Source organism: Oscarella lobularis, chromosome 11, assembly GCF_947507565.1.
Source record: "Oscarella lobularis chromosome 11, ooOscLobu1.1, whole genome shotgun sequence".
Classification (NCBI taxonomy): domain Eukaryota; kingdom Metazoa; phylum Porifera; class Homoscleromorpha; order Homosclerophorida; family Oscarellidae; genus Oscarella; species Oscarella lobularis.
The window spans coordinates 2797238-2816094 of NC_089185.1; the positions used below are offsets into that span (position 1 = coordinate 2797238).

Consider the following 18857-nt stretch of genomic DNA (forward strand, 5'->3'; position numbering starts at 1 on the left):
CCATTTATTTGCAAGCACGTTTTCTTCGTGACTGATTCAGTACGTATAATCTATGCCTGTATTTAAAAATGGCAGCTTTGAAATATATGTAGAATCTGTGCACTTGGCATTCGAGCCCGCTTTGAAACTTATTTGTTAATGTGTCACGTGTGTGATAGTGAGGTTTCCGCATGCTCGAACGACGAGTCAGACGACGAGCTGACCTAGCGAGGCTGGTTCCGCGTCCCCGTCACTTGAAAGTGAGAGCGGATTACTTTTTCTCCGTCGACCATGCAGTTCTAAGCCGTTCTCGTAGTGTTTCCGTTAGATTCTAATTCGATAAAAATCTCTTCCGTTAGCAACGTTTTTAGCAGCGGTTGGTTACCGCAATTGGGAAATACTGGTGAAGTGCAAGAGACATCCGGATCAAGAATTAAGAATGTTCTGGCAATTCAAACTCGGTGGGATTCCACATCTATAAAGTCCGTGAACGTCATATCTGGTCAAGTCTTATTGTCTTTGTTAGGAAAGTATGCCGTTCCCACTGGCAGTCTAAATTTAAGTATTTCCTCTCGTGTGGGCGTGGTTGCATGCACTCTGAACCCGTTTATAGGTGCCGTTGCACTGCTACTGACGCATTTTACGCTACGAGACGAAGACCATGGCTCTCTCTCAACGGCGTCGTTTCTCATCATAACTTGTCTTCTCTTCGATTCTCTGCAGTTCTCAAGGAGTCAATGTCCATCAGGTCAAGGTAAAAATACGTTGGCTCTGAAAGAGTTCTCTGCGCTCGTTCTCCCCACGCGGAATAACTGCGTCATTGCTATGCTAATCAAACATTCCGCACCGTGGCTAGCTATATCGGAGACGTTATTATGTACATAGGGTATAAGGAACATATGTAGAATGTATATCACAGTACGTGCATATTTCTACTCTTTCTTAGGTTCCAATTTGGCTGCAAATGGAGCGGCTAGGCAAAGCACGTCGGCTAGTAATGCTACGCCAGCTCAAAAGGCAATAGACGGCGACACATGGGCCGCTGAGAGTCAGACCAAAAGAGAAGCGTTTCCCTTTTGGGAAGTCGTTCTACGCAGCATTTCGAATATAAGCCAAATCACCATCTTCATTGATCAACTTTTGCCGGATTGCTCCTCGTATAGCGTTCTATTTTACGACGACGCTTGTCGACTGAAAGGGGCGTCTAAACCTGTAATTTTTCTTCGCGAGCTGTTAGAGTTCCGCGTCGATTACAGTGTCAACTACACGCGCAGCGTCGCTATTCGCTGCTCCAATACTTCGTCGTCGTTGCTTCCGCGCCTGACGCTCAACGAAGTTGTTATCTGCGGTAGTGAAAGTATGAAACGACGAGCGCGATGAGTACGCATCATGATTTTCTGCAACCTGTGTTATTTAGCGAATGGAGGTGCGGCGAGTCGGTTGACGACTTTCTGCTCGGGGACGTCGTTTTCCGTGTATCGGAGAATGAATTTCTGCCTAATTGCACTAACGTAAAATGTGCGTTGGATACCGCACAGAAATTATCCGACTACGTGTCGGGTGCTCGGCCGTTTGCAAACAACGTAACGCTTCTGCAAGGCGCGTCTAGTGCCTTAGATCATTTTGCAGGCTTTTTTGAAAATTCCATTCAAAGCGTCAACTTTTCTCTCGCTAATAAGTCCGCGTCCCTAGCAACGAAAATCGGAGCGGACTTAACTGGCCAAGCCGGCTTACCAAACGAAAATCCTGCAGCGACGAACATTCTTCGCTCAATCGAACGTATATACGCTATCGCTGCCAGTACCTTGAAAGTCGGACAAAAACCAATCACCTACGAATCGACGGGACGTGGAGGAGCTGCTTCAAATTTCGCTTCCGTTATTGCCGCTTATAATTCCAACACGAGTATACTGAAGCAACGACTATCAAGAGCAAATGCCCGTATACGAGCATGCAAAAACGTAACATTCAATCGACAAACGTTTTTGTTCTTTATACACAGAAAGGAGGCTAAAATACCTAATCGACAAAGTCTTCATACCCTTTTTCAATAAAACTTCTGCTAATTTTTGACCTTTCACATGCCTTCAGAAGCCTGCCAACGGTTGCACGCTGCCCGCGTCTGATCACCCACAAATTGAGAACTTTTTGTAGGCACACCCTACTTTGATTACTTGCTCGTTTAATATCCTCCAAGTCACAGATGTCGAGTAAGTCGCAGCAAATGCTCTCCCACTCAATCCGACCAACGGAAGCAACGGCCTTTATGAGCGGATTGCAGACCTTATTCCCGTCATCTGGAAACCGTGTACTTTCCTCCCCTTCTCTGGTAACAGGAAATAGCAAATCTTTTACTTGACACGTGGGAAAGCTGCCGCCCCTACTTTGCTCAGCTAGAACTCGATCATTTAGACGTTTGCTTTCAATGGCTGGCTTGATCTTGTAGACGGCCACGTTCTCTTTATGATCACGCAAATCCTCACTTGATAGATAGCACCAGTCCATAGGCGTACCAGGAACTCTTTCGTCGTGAACATCCTTCACGACTTGCTTCACTTTAGCATACATACTCTCGGCTGCTCTTTCATCTCCTTCACGGCAACGGACGAGAACATCGATCGATTTTCTCGCACCGGTTATCTCAATGAGGCACTCCGTAATATCGGTGCCACCGTCAGACTGTAACTTCAAGGCGTCTTTCCACAGCAGAAGACGATAGCCGGATAAATCTGAACATCTACTTTGGAAAATAGAGAACACCGGTGGAGGAACGATGTCGGTTGTCTCGTTGACCACTCGATAACGACGACCTCGATAGAATGACAGTTCCGACTTCTTTTCCCACGCTGCGCTTGGTTTCGACTCTTCAATCAGAGACGGAACGTAGTAGACGTCTTCTTTGCCTTGAACTTTGCAGCACAATCCAAGATCAAGCATCACTCTGATTGCTTCATCGATAGCGAACGTCGCGGCAATGTTTCCCTCCGACTCCTGCTTTTCTTTAAAACGATGCAGTGCCTTTTGCATTTGAGCCTTTGTAGCTTTACCCCCCGAAGTTGCGGTGACAGCACTGATAGGAAAAACGTTAGGAGCCGACAGGAGAGGGCCAATCAGATTGGTGACCAATACTGATGGACGAAGACAGACCAATTGAAGATCGGAGAAATGGACAATCTAGAAAAGATCATGATCTGTGACAGTCCAAATTCGACAGCTTTATGAACTTACGGCACCAGTGTCGTGCAAATAAGCAGCCAGCCTTGCAACAGACACTTCTTTTGGAAGCGGTCGCTGCAGACAGTCGGTGAGCAATGCTTCAAACTCCTTTTCGTTCAGGAGCTGAGTGGCGACAGGCCTCTGGTTCAACTTCGTAAAGATGAGGAACTTCACATGTTCACACACTTTGGGAACTAGGTCAGCATTCTGAATGGTAACAAAAACTCATTGCAATGAACAGAATACTATCTTAGGCGAACCTCGATACAGTTTTCTCGAATTTTCTTCATCTGATCACGAAGCTTAGTCATTGAGACAGAATTCGGCTTTTTGCAGTCCAATTCTACAACAGCAGCGCTTTCAAAGACGCCGCGAAAGGCTTCAATAGCATCCTCGATGGCCCACTTCAATTCATCACACGGAGAGATAGAGATATCGTCCTCTTCCCGGTCGCCCGTTCTCTTGTTTCCAACGGTGATCAGGGTCACCTTACCGGATTTCATCAAAATGATTTTACGAGCTGACTTGACAAATGCCAGGGATTCCACGGCCTCGTCGTAAATTTCTTCTTTCGTTTTTGTTGCGCCGCTTTCGTGAAACAGATCAACGACCAGAACAAAGACAGAGAGCGAATAGTTGAAGAAAATTGCATGAGCGACCCGGAACGAAAGCTGGCCGCCGAAATCCCACAGAGACGACAGGCCGACACCGCCAACTTTTGCGTTGTGAACTTCCACTCCTGCCGTTCTCTCGTCAGGTTCAATGAACTTTGATTCGAAGCGGAGAGAATTCGCAAGAGTTGTTTTGCCTGCTCCGGGTCTGCCCACAAAGCTGAACTGAACCCAACCTGGCTTGACCTTTTCTTTGTCAAGGTGAGAGTGAATTTTCTTGACCTAGACACGTAAGGCTTATGTAGGCTTTTGTGGCTTATGAGTAGCGGTATTGTACGTATTCAGAGTGAAGAAAAACTCTTGGTTCAAAATCAGCTACTTCGTAAGGCAAACGACAGTCTGTCACGTCGCAGACGTTCTTCAATTCATACAAAAAATTAAAGTAGCATAAAGCAATAACAATAACGTCATGAAATTTCGATTTCACCTTTACAGGCTCGTCAGCCGAAAGACCTTGCGCGATCAGGTATTTGAGCATTTCAGTGCACTCATCGAGGAAATAATTCGTGGCGCATGCGTGAAGCAAACTCCGTCCATCCTAGAAAAAATACGTGTACTAAAAAATCAAAATTCGCGAACAGTTTAATTTACATTATCAATAGTTTCGATGTCAGCACTGCACTTACTAACAAGAAATTGAAGGTTCGCCAAGTTGGAACAGTAGAAGACTGGAGTCCTTCGTTCCTAAAGTGTTCAGCGTTTAGTATTGAAGAAACAAACCCTGTCGACATGCATGTAAGTCTTTACGGGAGTCTAAGCCCTTTCTTCGTTTTAGCTCTAAGAATAATCTCCTACATTAATATTAGTCATTACAACTTCATTAGAAAAAGAAGCAGCAGTGGAAAAATTTAAGACAGGCTCTGTCTCGTCAGCGTTATTAGTAGATTCCTTTACAAAAAAGCTCATAATGATCCTACATTGCACTAACAAAGCCTATCTAAATAGCACCTGTGAAAACGTTGTTACTCTACTAAAGTGATTAAGTAAACTTACTATATCACGTTCTTCAATATTTGCTCCTCCTTCAAGCAAAACCTTTAGTGATTTTTCAGTGCCTTGCCAACACGCCCAGTGTAAACTGCAAGTCGTTTCAGGAACAATGACTTTCTCTAAAACAAAAGAGTCGAAGCAAGATCGATGTTGAACGTGGTCCTAGAATCAGATTCTTAATTCGTAAATTGACACGCTAAAATCCCCTACGTAGAGCGCTGAAATAAAAGGCCATTTTGAAATAGTTAATCGGAGTTTTGCCATTCCTGGTGCAACATGACAATCGTCTCGAAGCACAGCTTCTTGAACAAGGGAGCTTGTCTATAAAAGAAATAAAGTGAAACAAAACAACACAGAGTGAAGAAAAATTTCGTCTTCTTGCCTCCAATTGTAAATTTGCTCCCATGTCTACTAAAACTTTGGCCAATTTAAAGTTTTTCTCCAAACAAGCTGATGCGAGGGGTGTATTATCAGACTACACATGGATATACATCATAGACTTCAGTACAGTCAAAAATGACAGAGCGGTACCGAATCTGTTTCATCAAGAGAAAGCTCTCCGGTTCTCATTAGATATTTGAGTAAAGAAATCCTCTCTGGCTCTGTCTTTCGATGAGAGCAACACAAATAGTGAATAGCATTTTCTTTCTAATAAATTCAAAGTACGTCAACTGAACAGCGTCAAGACATACTTTCTTACAAAGACATTTCTACAGGTTGAAAAATTTAGCTGAAATTCTCTGACCAGAAAATCAACGACCTTACGATGTACACCATACACAGCCCACAAAATCTGCTATAAATTATCAGTTGATCATAACTCTTTGTCTAAAGCAAGAGGTCATACGCACACTCTCAGAGGCTAGCTGTGGTCTGCCAAAGATCTCAATAAAAAGATTCACCATTTTCATTCCTCCACAACAGGCATAGTCAAAGCACTGACTCTAATAAAAATATCACTAAACCCAGTTTCTCTGCCAAGCAACAACTTCAATCTCAGAAAATTATTTAACAAAATTAAGGGTGTTAAAGTTCAGTGCACATTTAGCTTTTACTCCGCTGAAGCTGTAGCGACTGCTTCAATATTGTGCATACCAAGCTATAAACGTATGCAGCCTTGGCAACTCTAGCCACCTTCCAGGCAATAGCCTCATGTCCATTTGCCAAACACCAACAAAGAGGCTTGGTAAATGACTGCAGAAAACGTTACTATAAGGCTAAACTAAAACATCAATTTAATCAGACCTTGATTCCTTCTAAATGACATAAAAGAATGTCAACAAGCGGTTCACTTCCAAGAGCACAAGCAACATCCAGCGCTGTGAAGTCCTAGTCACGCACAAGATCACAGATTTGACCTAAGTAAAACTTTTCAAAAAATTTACTGTTGGGCCGTGAAAATTGAAGAAGAGCTCGGATTCACAATGAATTACGCGTACAGACGTGTTCACCGATACTCTCAAATTGTACTTTTCTATCAGCACTTGCACAATTTCGATGCTCTCTCTAAAGACTGCAAGACAGAGAACGGACCAATCACCCTAGAGAAAGATCCCAACCCATTCGAAGAAATCAAACAATAAACGAGCGTCAAACCAGAACAAATTTCCCATTTGAATCCTCGATTTTCATTCTCTTCCGCTCTTTCAAGGCGAGGGTCCCAAAAGTTGTCCTCGAAAGAATTTTCATCGCTTCGCGGCAATTGCCGTTCTTCATGGCGTCCCAGAAGTCACACAATAGTTCCAAAACGTCAGACTGAGACGGTGCCAGCGGCTGGGAACTTTCCTCAGGAGTAGCTTGCCTCTCGTCGTCAGAAGAGTCTGATTCTGTGAGATTATCGAAGTCGGCGTTTTCTGGAACGCTTTCGCAAGTGTCGTATGCCTCCCGCTTGCGCTCCGGCCCCGCATGAATGCCCGAGACAACGTCGCTGTAGTCCTCCACTGAGTCCAGGGACTCTAGGGACTCCACGGACTCCTCGAACTCGTAGTCCACAGACATCTCTCGAGCCCGGATAGTTCAATCACGTGTTCCTACTTTGTTTGTGTTGACGGCGTTATCGGCGGCGTTGGAAGAGCATGATCAAGTCCGTTTGTGTTTGTTCTTTGTGTGCGGAGAAGCGCGACGTCACACGATCCCAATGCGGTCAGTTCCCGTCTAAAAGGCAGTAAAGTTTGGCAATTACTGCAAACAAATTATCCGTCCTATGTAAGATATACAGTATTCCCTCGTAGGAAACGGTTTTGAAGCAGCCAAGGTGCCCGTGTCGATAGTTTCATAACAAGCAGGTAAATCTCACCACTCGACACAAAAGCTATATAATATCACAGTGCCACAACTTTCATTACTATGCACACCTCGGATTTGTTCAATCACGAAAGTCGTCAGTTGTGGGAGGTTACCATTGGAGTCATGAAATTGATTTGCTCCTTCATTCTTGGGACTCTGCAAAAACATAAATAGAATGTGGTCTCTAACGTTGCCAGAAATAACCCAGTTTACGCCTGTGCTATTAGCAGGTCATTGCCAAGGAAGTCCGTCCCCTAGCTTACACGTACCTTTTACCTGTTGCTGAAGCGCAATTTGCGCAGACTGAACAAGAGATTCGAAGAGAATGAGGATCTCAGCGCTGTTCCTGCTCATATCTCTCCTGTTCTTCTACGCCTCCTGGCTCTCCGAAGCTGCAACATGTTCACAGGGTATAAACGAGCTCCGAAATAAAGGCGATTGAACGTTGCTCGAATAGTCAATGCCTTAGGTTACCGCAATTTAGCTCTGGGCAGTATTGCCAAGCAGAGTTCGACAGAAAACGAGACTACGACGGCGGCTCAAAAGGGAATTGACGGCGGAAGCAATTTTAGCCTAAACGGCCGTTCAGTCGTTCTAACGAAGCAAGAGCTCTTTCCTTTCTGGGAAGTCGTTTTACCGAGTACTTCCATAATATACTCCATCATTATCAACGAACGAACGGATTGTTGTCCTGACCTACCAAGCGATTTCATGGTCTTACTCTACAACGAGAGCTGTGTACTAGTGATGACGCATTACTTCGTCGAAGAGCCTGTTGACAGTGGTGTGTGGAGGGTGGATACTCAGGGAGTGGAAGCACGCAGTGTCGCCATTCGCCTTGTTGATAATTTAACTCCTCGAGTGATAACATTTGGAGAGATCACTCTGTGTGGAGTCGATGGTAGGTGATTAGCTGAGATTCCGTTTAAAAATAATCTAAGCATTTTCATTGCAGCCCAGAAGGTACCGATGAACAGAAGAATGATCTGTTCTGATGGCACTCCGACAGAGCCTTTAGCCAATTACGCGAGCTGCAACTGTACATGTCTTGAGCCGAATTCTACTAGATCTCTTTCCTATCAAAGTGTTCCCGCGGGATCTTGTTCTCTGGGTTATACAGAATGTTGCTACGCGTATTTTCCAGGTGCTTTACCGTGGGGAAGGGCTCGAGACGTTTGTCAGGCGCACGGAGGCGATTTGGCATCGATTTCTAGTCAAGGCGAATATGATTTTGTTAAAAATTTTACAACTGGTAATTTTATCTGGATCGGTTTCAACGACCTTTACACTGAAACGTTTGCCTGGTCTGACGGATCGCCTGCTACCTTTACAAAATGGAACAATAAAGAACCCAATAATCTTCCTCGTGAAAACTGCACTGAAACACTGGCTAATGCAAAGTGGAACAACAAAGATTGCAGAGTTCCTCGTCCATTTATTTGCAAAGTGTGCCAGTAGCCAAGCACGTTTTCTTCGTGACTGATTCAATCAAATTGCGTGCACGTATAATCCATGCCTGTATTTGAAAATGGCAGCTTTGAAATATATGTAGAATCTGTGCACTTGGCATTCGAGCCCGCTTTGAAAACTTATTTGTCAATGTGTCACGTGTGCGAGAGTGAGGCTTCCGCATGCTCGAGAAGCGAACGACGAGTCAGACGACGCGCTGACCTGCTTCCGCGTCTCCGTCATTTGAGAGTGAGAGCGGATTACTTTTCTCCGTCGACCATGCAGTTCTAATCCGTTCTCTCGTAGCGTTTTCCGTTAGATTCTAATTCGATAAAAATATCTCTTCCGTTAGCAACGGTTTTAGCAGCGGTTGGTTACCGCAATTGGGATGTACGCAAGCATTTATGCCACTCTACTAGTCTAGAGTGCAAGAGACATATATCCGGATCAAGAATGGTCTGGCAATTCAAGCTTGGTGAGATTCCACATGGTGACTTCTATAAAGTCCGTGAACGTCATATCTGGTCAAATCTGATTGTCTTTGTTATGAAAGTATGCCGTTCTCAGAGGCGGTCTAAATTTGAGGATTTCCTCTCGCGAGGGCGTGGTTGCATGCACTCTGAACCCGTTTAAAGGTGTCATTGCGCTGCTACTGACGCATTTTACGCTACGAGACGAAGACCATGGCTCTCTCAACGGCGTCGTTTCTCATCATAGCTTCTCTTCTCTTCAATTCTCTGCGATTCTCAAGGAGTCAATGTCAAGGTCAAGGTAAGAGATGCGATAGCTCTGAAAGAGTTATAAAGCCTTCTCTGCGCTCGTTCTCCCCACGCGGACTAACTGCGTTATTGCTATGCTATTCAAGCATTCCGCACCTTGTCTAGTTATTGGAGACGTTAGGTATACATAAGGAACATATATGTAGAATGTATAACACAGTACGTGCATACTTTACTCTCTGAGTGCTTTGTTCTTAGGTTCAAGCAATTTGGCATTGAATGGAACGGCTAAGCAAAGCACGTCGGCTAGTAATGCTACGTCGGCTCAGAAGGCAATAGTCGACGACCTTTCACGATCGGCTCAGACTAAGAGGGAAGCGTTTCCCTTCTGGGAAGTCGTTCTACGCAGCATTTCGAATATAAGCCAAATCACCATCTTCACGCAACAACTTCCGACGGATTGCTCCTCGTATAGCGTTCTATTTTACGACGACGCTTGTCGACTGAAAGGAGCGTATAAAGCGTTTAAAACTTTTCTCTTCTTGGACGTTATCGATTACAGTGTCGACTACACGCGCAGCGTCGCTATTCGCTGCTCCAATTCTTCGTCGTCGTTGCTTCCGCGCCTGGCGCTCGACGAAGTTGTTATCTGCGGTAGTGAAAGTATGAACGACGAGCGCGATGAGTACGCATTTTCTGCAACGTGTACTATTTAGCGCATGAAGGTGCGACGAGTCGATCGACGACTTTCTGCTCGGAGACCCCGTTTTCCGCTTCTCTTCAAACGCTGAGCTGTGCAAGTGCTGTCCCGACGACTGCATCAACGTCTTCGCCGACGACGTCATCAACGTCTTCGCCGACGACGACTACATTGACGACGTCTGATCCGCCTTATAACGTGAATACTATTACGTCATCGGTGATGACGTCATCTTTTCTGTCACCTACGTCAGTAGTGCATTTTACACCTTTGCCTACTCTTTTGCCACCGATGACGTCATCTTTTCTGTCATCTACATCAGTAGTAGTACGATCTACACCAGTTCCCACTTCCACTACTCCCACTTTCACTACTACTCGCATACCGGTCTCACCGGAAGATGTAAATGTCTTTCTGCCCAATTGCACTAACGTAAAATGTGCGTTGGATACCGCACAGAATTTATCCGACTACGTGTCGGGTGCTCGGTCTTTTGCAAACAGCGTAACGCTTCTGCAAGGCGCGTCTAGTGCCTTGGATCATTTTGCAAGCTTTTTGGAAAATCAAAGCGTCAACTTTTCTCTCGCTAATGAGTCCGCGTCCCTAGCAACGAAAATCGGAGCGGACTTAACTGGCCAAGCCGGCTTACCAAACGAAAATCCTGCAGCGACGAGCATTCTTCGCTCGATAGAACGTATATACGCTATCGCTGCCAGTACCTTGAAAGTCGGAGAAACAATCACCTACGAATCGACGGGACGTGGAGGAGCTGCTTCAAATTTCGCTTCCGTTATTGCCGCTTATAATTCAAACACGAGTATACCGCCTGAAGCAACGACTATCAAGAGCCTCGGCTTTACGTCTCTCGACGGCATTTTAGCGGGGCTTGGCGGAAGCGGAGCCGTTATCTTTTCGACTTTTATAATCGTTCGGAACGATCCGTTCGTCGCGAGTCGTCCCAACGGTCGCGGCGTCGGGTCGGAACTCGTTGGACTGACGCTGAGACGGATGAGTCCGGACGGCAATGTGGCGATTTTGACGGCGAGGAATTTAGCGCCCGAGAACGAATTTGCTATTACGTGGCCGCGTCAACCGACTGTGTCTTCGAACCGTACTACTATTACTGCTCCAGCCGAGAATGTGACGTCCTACTCTGTCAATTTAACGCAGATGACTGAGAGCGATGCTTTTACGGTGCAGTTCTTTTGGGTGCCGGAAAATGTCAATAGGACAATTGACGTTTACTTTATCGAGCATCTTTCTGGAAAACCGCCGTTGAAGATGGCCGACTTGACCTCTCTAAAAGTGTCCTTATCTCTCAATTCATCTGTCAATAGTTCTAAGTTGTTTTACACTGGAAGGTAATTCGTGCATACTAACGTTCTCTTTTCGATGCTTTTTCTCTATAGGAATATAGACAAGACGGCTAAACAGTATCTCGTGTTTCGCAATACGAACTCTCGGCCCGTCAATGTGTCGTTCGAAGTGTTTATCACGTCTTGCTTATTCTGGAATGAGACCGAGCTACAGTACACCAGTCAAGGTTGCAGACCGTCTGTCGACAGTACGTTCGATACTACAATATGTCTCTGCAACCATCTGTCCTTCTTCGGGTCCGATCTATTTCCTGCACCGAATAAGCTCGATTTTTCGCTATTGGCTGTAAGTCACGTGACTTAGAAAATATGAATTTATCTTCTATTTCTAATAGAACTTAAATATTGCTCAAAATCCGGTTGCCTTGGCGACGATACTTGTTGTTCTGTTCTTATATGTTTTGGCCGTCATTTTCGCTCGTCGCGCCGACGTGCGCGATTTTCGTTACGCAAGTCAGCTGTCCTTTTGTGGGCCAGACGGAGAATACAAATACCAGATATCTGTTTTCACTTCGGCATCTCTAAATTCAGGTGAACTAGCAACAGCGTTCTGTCCCAACTATCCAATGTATTTTCTTCGTAGGAACGACGGCCAATGTGGGCATCAGGCTATACGACGAAAGCGGAGCTTCGTTCGAGCGCTTTCTCTATCGCGAGGGCGCTTTTCGTCGAAATTCGCACGACATTTTTCTCGTGGCGACTGATCAAGCGTTCGTGACGTTTTTTCGTAGAGTGCCAAATGCGAAATTCCCTTTCTTTTATAGTCTTGACAACATAGCGAAGATCGAAATTTGGCACGACAATGTCGGAAAATCGCCGTCGTGGAAATTGATGCGCGTCGTCGTACAGAAGCACGGCACAGATCAAAAATTCTTATTCTTAAATAACAAGTATATACTAAGATTAATTATGTTAGTAGTGTCATCGATCTGCTTGCGTCTATAGTTGGCTTTCGCTCGAGTCCAACACAGGCCTTCTTATTGCTGAAATCTCAGCGGCGACAACGGAAGAGCAAAAGGATTTCAGCTCCGTTTTCTACGCTCAGAGACACTCGGGTTTTTCAGATGGGCATATTTGGTTATCTCTCGTTCAGAAGCCGCTCTACAGCAGGTAAATAAAAAAAATTCTATTTCTTGTTTCAAATGCTCGGCGTACAGCTTCACGCGCGTTCAAAGAATAACGGTGTGTCTGAGCCTTCTGATGAGCTTCATGGTTACCAATGCCATGTGGTTTCGCAGTGCACCGAAGAGTCCTCCGGACTTCAATTTGGGCCTGATTAGTTTCTCCTACAGTCAAATCGGCATCAGTCTCATGTCAGTCGTCTTGACTTTTCCTATCAACGTAATGTGGCTATTATTCTTTCGAAAAGCCAAACGAAAGACTAATAATAATAATTCTCAAGTATTTTGACAGTTCCGCGACTATGCCGTCACATATACTAATAATTTTTTTTCCAGAAGTCCGGCTGCCAGTTGCCCTTCTACTTCGTCTACGTGGCGTACATTGGGTGCTTTGCGACAACGGCGGTTGCCTGCGTGATTGTTCTTATTTACGGTCAGTCGTTCGGAAGGGCGCAGGCGGAAAAATGGGTCGTCACAATGCTTCTATCTTGGCTTCAGTCTATTTTCGTGGTGGAGCCATTGAAGGTTTTGATTTGGCCTATATGCACGTTATACGAATGAGACTGTATTGTCTCCAGGTTCTTCTCATCGCCGTTGTTTTCGCCGTCTTATTCAAACACTTCGACTATTTGCAAAATGATGCAGAAATTGAGTACGTTGTTCTCTCTCGAAATAGTAAAAATGATGGTTTATTTTGACGCATGCATATAGGCAATCGTTGAAGAAAGAAACACATGGCGTCGAAGTAATTAAAAACATTTATTCTAGTCTATGTACTACACCTGTTCTTAGGCGAGTGTCAGAAGATTATCAGAAATTGAAAAGGCTTCCGCGCTCGAACAGCTCCAAAAGCGCAAGCACATGATGTCGACTATTTACGAAATTGGAATGTATCTCCTTTTCTTGTGGATTGCACTTTGGATTTCGTTGGCCGACAGCAACAGTCTAGCTAAAAACATGTCTCACACAACAAAAGACGCCTTTGGGGCTAAGAAGTTTAGAAGCATTCAAAGGTAAGTGAAGACAAATGTACGATATTTAATTGATTAATTTCTTCTTCGTCTTCCAGAACAGCAGATATGTTTGACTGGGCGAAGAACAGTTTCGTCGACGCTCTATTTTTTGATGAATTTTACAACGGCGAAAAACACGATGCAAATTTCGTTAGAGGCGACTTGGGTCTACGACTGGCTGGCGCGCAAATTCGTCAAGTTCGGGCAGCAGAAAGTATGTTTGCACTCTGAAAAAATGATGAATTTTAAAACTCTTTTTTTAATAAATTGAGGTTCTTGTCATATTTCGGGGTACGGTCCCTGTTACTCGGCCTCGAATTGGGAGAAACGAAGCTTTGATATTCGCTGGGGCCACGTTTCTAACAAGACCGTCGAGGGCACTGACAACACCCATTGGAAACATGAGATGAACCTAAATGGGTATCTTTAGTTAACACTCAATGAACTGTATTTATTTATACCTATATACGTTTGCGTGTATAGGTGGGGATTTTCCGGAATTCACAGTCGATACCCGGCAAGTGGATACATACATTCTCTAGGAGAGAATAAGAGTGAAGCGAGAGCGGTGCTAGCGCATCTCGAAGACACCCTGTGGATAGACAGGCAGTAGGCGTTAATTGAGAAATCATTTGGGACCCCCAAGAAGTAGGTGCTTTTCTTTAGAACACGTGCCGTTTTCTTCGAGTTCTCTCTCTACAACGCCAACGTCAATCTATTTCAAACGGTTCAGTTTGTCGTGGAATTCTTGGCGTCTGGAGGACTCTTTCCGGAAATCGAGATCAAAACCGTAGGACTCATTCGATACGTTACGCCAACCGATTACTTTAAATTAGCTATGGAGGTAAGAAGCGTATGGCCGGGGGAGAGTGTGGCTGTCTATACCTTACATATTCGCAGATCCTTTTTGGATTGTACACTTTGGCAATGACGTATAGTCTGCTAAAAGAGATTCGAAAGCGTTCGTGGTCGATTTTCGCGCAGGTTTGGTCTTGGTTTGATTTCGTCGTTTTGTGCCTGTCGTATTCGATTCTCGCTATTGACATCTACCGAACTGTGACCATAAACTCGTTGCTGAAACGAAGACAAAAGCGAGGAGTCAATTTCTTTTCGGCAGTTGGATTCGGAGAAGTGGCGCAGCAAGTAACTGCTATTCTAGTCTTTTTGGCTATTATAAAGGTAGGTAAGCAATACGAAACCCTTTGCAGTGTCGTAGCTAAATCAATTATTATTTAATCAATTTGCCTTTTATGTAAAACCTGTGGGTGTAAACGTCGTCATCTTTTATAGGTTCTCAAATTGCTCAGATTCAATCGAAAATTGACGATGCTAAGCGACGTACTTCGACGAACCTTTCTCGAAGTGTGTTCCTTCTTGTCAATTTTCGCCTTGTCCCTAACTGCCTTCACTTTTCTCGCGGCATTGGTAAAGCATCGTCTTATAATATAATATGCACGTAGAATAAGTTTATTTACATCTTCTGTAGACGCTCTACAACAGCTCTGGATTTCAATCTCTGTCGCATTCGTTTACTACTCTTTTTGAAGCTTCTCTCGGTTTCTTTTTGTTTGGCAGCTGGATGGAAGGCGGAAATGGGACACTAAGCACGGTCGTGTTTGTCTGCTATACGCTTACGACGACATTCATCCTGCTCAGTACTCTCGTTGCGATTCTGACCCTTGGATTTCACGAAACTTGCTCCGCGATCGAGCAGCAAAAGAACGACTTCGAAGTAATCGATTACATGTGGCGGAGTTTGAAGCTGACATTAGGATTCTCGGGATCAGCAAAACGAAAAGAAAATGCCAAGCAACCTAGTAGAAAAATCAAATTTTCGCGGAAAAGTTTTCATCGTATGGCATTGCGACTTGTTGGTACTAGTATCGACTACGATGAAGATCATCACTTTGATGAATTGGATGCAAAAATGGAGCAAATGGTTGATTTGGCTCAAAGCTTAGACTAGCTGACAAAAATTGCCACTGTTTCTATCGATATATGTACACGTGACCTATCTAACCCACTAATGCATTGTCCTAACGCTTCACGATCGATGCAGGCGATCTCCGAAGCCTCTGCTTGCCCCTGCTTATCCCCAGTGGCACGAGCGACGTCGCACAGCGCACCTTTGCCCCAATTCGCGTCGTAGCGATCGCAAAAGGAGGCAAGTAGACGGAACGAAGCGCGAGCTTCAAGAATGCGCGTTCTATAGACTAGAAACCCATTGTGGAGCCTCTTCGTTGCTCAATAACGGAGATGCATCTTTGCATTTCCATCCAGTTTCACCGTGAAGGCCTCCTCGACGCACGTTTTTCCAATCTGATCAGTTTGACCCTAGCACGATATCCAAGTGAACAATCGCCTAGATCAATATAAAAATCTATTCATTATTTAATTTAGCTCTTTGTCTGCTATTTCTCTGTATAATGGAGCTGTACTCTACTTTGCCTTCACCTATCTATTAGAAATCAATTCGCTTGGTGAGACGTCGACGTCATCATCAAGATCTTCAAATGAATACTTTTGTCTGTTCGTGGCAGGAGTCAACATATGGAGCAATGCTAAAGTCTGCCGTCTATAGACGAGGCACATTGTATATTTCAGAGTAAAACGTTCTTATTTTTGGAGCAAAGCCGAGTCCTGCTGCAGATGAAACGTAAGGCTGATCCTATGTCTAAATCCCTCTTTCTTCTTTAGTATGGACATACCGACGAGGCAGATGAAGAGCTTTCCGATGTCGCCATTCACCTCCGGGCCCCGAGGTGACTAAATAAAACCGGCACAACTCGAGCCAGAGAGGTTAAACGCGGCAAAAACGCAGGGGATTCAATCCCCTACTCCCGTGGCATGAGTGATAAACTGCTACCCCACTTGGGCAAGACGCGGTGGGTACAATAGCGGTCCACCTGTGCCTTGGTATATAAAGGCACCCCCGGGACAGATGGGTCACTGTCTCCCCGAAAGAGGGCCTGGGTGAAGGGCCCTTCACCTAGAGACGCCGAGAGGACGCTTGTTTTTGTTCTTGAGCTACTTCCGGTTTATTTCCGGGTTTATTTAATAAAATAATATCTTCTATCTCTATTGTTTCTTGCGGACAGTTTTTTTGTTTATGGGGGTCTTGTCCAGGACCCCGGTGAGAGCAGTTTCTCGCGGGGGTCGTGCTCAGGACCCTCTACAGACCGCGCACGCAAATTCTACGTACAGTACAAAAAAAACAAGCAGTCAACGTTCTCTTGCTGGTTGACTTCGACGCTTCAGCTTGCATCAATCCAATGATCTCGGAGGCCCCAATTCTCGCTTGTGCTGCTCCTTGCCTCCGTGGGTCTTTGACGTCGATAAAGGCTCCTTTTTGTTCAATCGTCGCTAGGAGAAGAGATACGATTGCCTGGAAAGCCGAACGATGCCTGTCGTTGGAAACGAATGACTGACGTGATGATACCGAAGTGCTGACTGGCTTTTCCCAGGCCAGACTTGACGGTGAAAGTGCCGACTTCATCTGCCTTGTGACGCGAGAGCTTCTAGGATAAATACTTGCTGACTTTTTTCGTCATGGTTGCCCTGAAAAGGTAGGTTGCCATAAATATTCTTTCATCTCCCTCTCTCCCTTAGTTACCGGGATTTTCCAAGTGACACGGCTTTTCAAATGAATGAAAGACGATGGAAAAATTGCCCAAATCGGTTGCCATGACGATCGTAAATTCGCAAAACGCTTCAAACTTCACTAGAACGACCAACTCCAGCCGCGATACCATCCTAACAAAGAGAGAACAAAGAGAGAGAAGGAGAAAATTGAGTGAGGCCCCCTTTGGGGAACACAAAGCCTACCGCCGCACTGTTCCAATATTTGCACGGTTTCGCCGCTCTTGAGCGTGAGTTTTCGATCGCTTCGCGCTTCGTAGTTGTAGATCACTGCAAAAAAAGAGAGACGGATGTGATCGGCGATGTCCGGGTGAAGGGATCGTCTTTTTCGTCGCGAAAAACGGGCTCCCGATCGCCCGTACGCTTACCGACGCCGTATTTTGCATTCGTTGTCGGCTCCCACGCCGTCATCGTCGTCGAAAACGGTCGATTTCTTCGTCTACGCGACGCTTCGTTCTTCTTTGGATCACGTGTTTGTCCCTCGATGTCCGGGCGTTCGACGACAGCGTCGGCGAAAAGGCGATCTGCGATAATCGACGCGAAATGTAAGATGAAACCGTGAAAAAGAAGGGACGGCGACCACGAGGCATTGTACGCCATCTTGAGATCGAAGCGTGAAATCTTGCATCATTTCCTGCCAAAAATAGAAATGCTGACTACGATTATGATGTAACTTCCGGAGTCTAACGGTATTGAAAATTCGCACCTAATCGAAGGAGCCAACGAGAGCGCTAGACAAGACCCACGTGACCGCAACGAACCAATGAACGCGCTGGGTGGGGCCTACGGCGTTCAAAAGCGAAGCGCACACCGATTCTCCTTCAGTTGCGGCTTAGGGTGGGTGCGGCGCGGAGCAATCTGCGTCTCATCCTTGACGGACTGGCTCGGGAGCTTTGACAAAAGGCAGTCTGGATCGTCGGATCAGCGTGGCCCACGGATTAATCCCGTGCCGGAGCCTCTAAGCAGGGCGATGGGGGGCTTCGGCCTCGGTTCACGCACTGAGCATAAAGATCGCTTATATGTCTTATTGTTGCCAAACGAGCACGGCCTGCGTTAGGCAGAGTGGGCACGGCTCGGAGGGGGTGTCGCAAGCGGTCTGGTTGCCGGCACTTATCTCACCAACTGGCACGATTAGATTGCGGATGATCTGGCTCAGGAGAATTCGATCTGGGCATTGCACCGTCTTTTCTGTTGACTCCTACAAACGGTGGTCAGCCGCTCTCCACTCCTCAAGCCCCGGTTCTTCTCATTTCGACATACCGAAGGGTTTGATACCAGCGCGCCGGGGATTCGGTATAAGGGGCCGTTTCAGCGTCCAGGCGGGTACTGGTGGGGTGGCCTATGAGGTCGCAACTCGCCCTCACTTTTTGGAAGGGAGTCATCGCTTTGCACGTGGTGTAGCCTGGGTTGCGCTAATACGGACGCATTAGAAAAAGGTACGTACAACGATTAATTGACAGTAACTAATAGGTCTTTTTTTCTAGGTCGCGCGCTCAAGGACGAAGACAGAAGAGGAAAAGATCGACGACGAAGAGAACGAAAAACGATTGATTCGTGAAGGCCCGGAAGAGCGATCGACGAGAAAAAGTACAGTGAACACGTTAGATGAGATTTCTCTGCATGATTGTACTGTAAAATCACGTGTGTGTACTTGAAAATAAAGTGTCTGCAACTCGAACGTTTGCTTGGCCGTCGCGT

At 45.6% G+C, this 18857-nt stretch overlaps 4 protein-coding genes and 2 long non-coding RNA genes across 14 annotated transcripts; 4 read left to right on the forward strand and 2 right to left on the reverse strand.

Annotated features, from left to right (window-relative positions):
* The first annotated feature begins 179 nt into the window (after nucleotides 1-179).
* Nucleotides 180-2059, forward strand: LOC136193002 (uncharacterized). 7 transcript variants are annotated; one of them, XR_010671266.1, is made up of 6 exons: nucleotides 187-239; nucleotides 296-461; nucleotides 506-541; nucleotides 593-733; nucleotides 926-1336; nucleotides 1397-2059. XR_010671266.1 is itself a non-coding variant. In XM_065981793.1 (6 exons), the coding sequence occupies exons 2-6, from the start codon at nucleotides 419-421 to the stop codon at nucleotides 1492-1494; spliced, it is 726 nt and encodes a 241-aa protein (XP_065837865.1). In that variant the 5' UTR covers nucleotides 196-239; nucleotides 296-418; the 3' UTR covers nucleotides 1495-2059. The 7 variants fall into 7 exon arrangements, 4 of the variants coding, with proteins under 4 accessions (XP_065837863.1, XP_065837864.1, XP_065837865.1 ...); XM_065981793.1 differs by having other exon boundaries at nucleotides 196-239; nucleotides 296-440; nucleotides 488-541; XM_065981794.1 differs by having other exon boundaries at nucleotides 197-239; nucleotides 296-440.
* On the reverse strand, nucleotides 1853-7283 carry LOC136192999 (death-associated protein kinase 1-like). Of its 2 annotated transcripts, none has more exons than XM_065981786.1 (17): nucleotides 7073-7283; nucleotides 6453-7010; nucleotides 6242-6397; nucleotides 6102-6185; nucleotides 5952-6050; nucleotides 5708-5800; nucleotides 5557-5649; nucleotides 5388-5504; nucleotides 5239-5331; nucleotides 5067-5177; nucleotides 4860-5018; nucleotides 4458-4550; nucleotides 4294-4404; nucleotides 4144-4224; nucleotides 3456-4088; nucleotides 3208-3402; nucleotides 1853-3153 (listed from the first exon to the last, which is right to left on the reverse strand). In XM_065981786.1, exons 2-17 carry the CDS (start codon nucleotides 6852-6854, stop codon nucleotides 1999-2001), a joined length of 3675 nt encoding a protein of 1224 aa, XP_065837858.1. In that variant the 5' UTR covers nucleotides 6855-7010; nucleotides 7073-7283; the 3' UTR covers nucleotides 1853-1998. The 2 variants fall into 2 exon arrangements, with proteins under 2 accessions (XP_065837858.1, XP_065837857.1); XM_065981785.1 differs by having other exon boundaries at nucleotides 5557-5652.
* LOC136193001 (brevican core protein-like) lies at nucleotides 6890-8704 on the forward strand. 2 transcript variants are annotated; one of them, XM_065981790.1, is made up of 4 exons: nucleotides 6890-6998; nucleotides 7088-7552; nucleotides 7612-8043; nucleotides 8098-8704. In XM_065981790.1, exons 2-4 carry the CDS (start codon nucleotides 7468-7470, stop codon nucleotides 8598-8600), a joined length of 1020 nt encoding a protein of 339 aa, XP_065837862.1. In that variant the 5' UTR covers nucleotides 6890-6998; nucleotides 7088-7467; the 3' UTR covers nucleotides 8601-8704. The 2 variants fall into 2 exon arrangements, with proteins under 2 accessions (XP_065837862.1, XP_065837861.1); XM_065981789.1 differs by having other exon boundaries at nucleotides 6922-7552.
* A 528-nt stretch (nucleotides 8705-9232) lies between these two features.
* LOC136192998 (polycystin-1-like protein 2) lies at nucleotides 9233-15567 on the forward strand. Its single transcript, XM_065981784.1, has 20 exons — nucleotides 9233-9362; nucleotides 9569-9973; nucleotides 10027-11371; nucleotides 11420-11672; nucleotides 11722-11917; nucleotides 11970-12096; nucleotides 12151-12276; nucleotides 12332-12496; nucleotides 12544-12787; nucleotides 12844-13032; nucleotides 13086-13159; nucleotides 13219-13252; nucleotides 13300-13520; nucleotides 13577-13734; nucleotides 13793-13940; nucleotides 14004-14129; nucleotides 14187-14364; nucleotides 14421-14699; nucleotides 14811-14945; nucleotides 15007-15567. Exons 1-20 carry the CDS (start codon nucleotides 9275-9277, stop codon nucleotides 15484-15486), a joined length of 4971 nt encoding a protein of 1656 aa, XP_065837856.1. The 5' UTR covers nucleotides 9233-9274; the 3' UTR covers nucleotides 15487-15567.
* A 979-nt stretch (nucleotides 15568-16546) lies between these two features.
* On the reverse strand, nucleotides 16547-17724 carry LOC136193006 (uncharacterized). The gene is made up of 4 exons (XR_010671278.1): nucleotides 17528-17724; nucleotides 17346-17429; nucleotides 17134-17273; nucleotides 16547-17078 (listed from the first exon to the last, which is right to left on the reverse strand). It is a non-coding gene; the product is annotated as an uncharacterized lncRNA (long non-coding RNA).
* A 268-nt stretch (nucleotides 17725-17992) lies between these two features.
* On the forward strand, nucleotides 17993-18837 carry LOC136192714 (uncharacterized). Its single transcript, XR_010671216.1, has 2 exons — nucleotides 17993-18595; nucleotides 18644-18837. It is a non-coding gene; the product is annotated as an uncharacterized lncRNA (long non-coding RNA).
* Nucleotides 18838-18857: the final 20 nt, after the last annotated feature.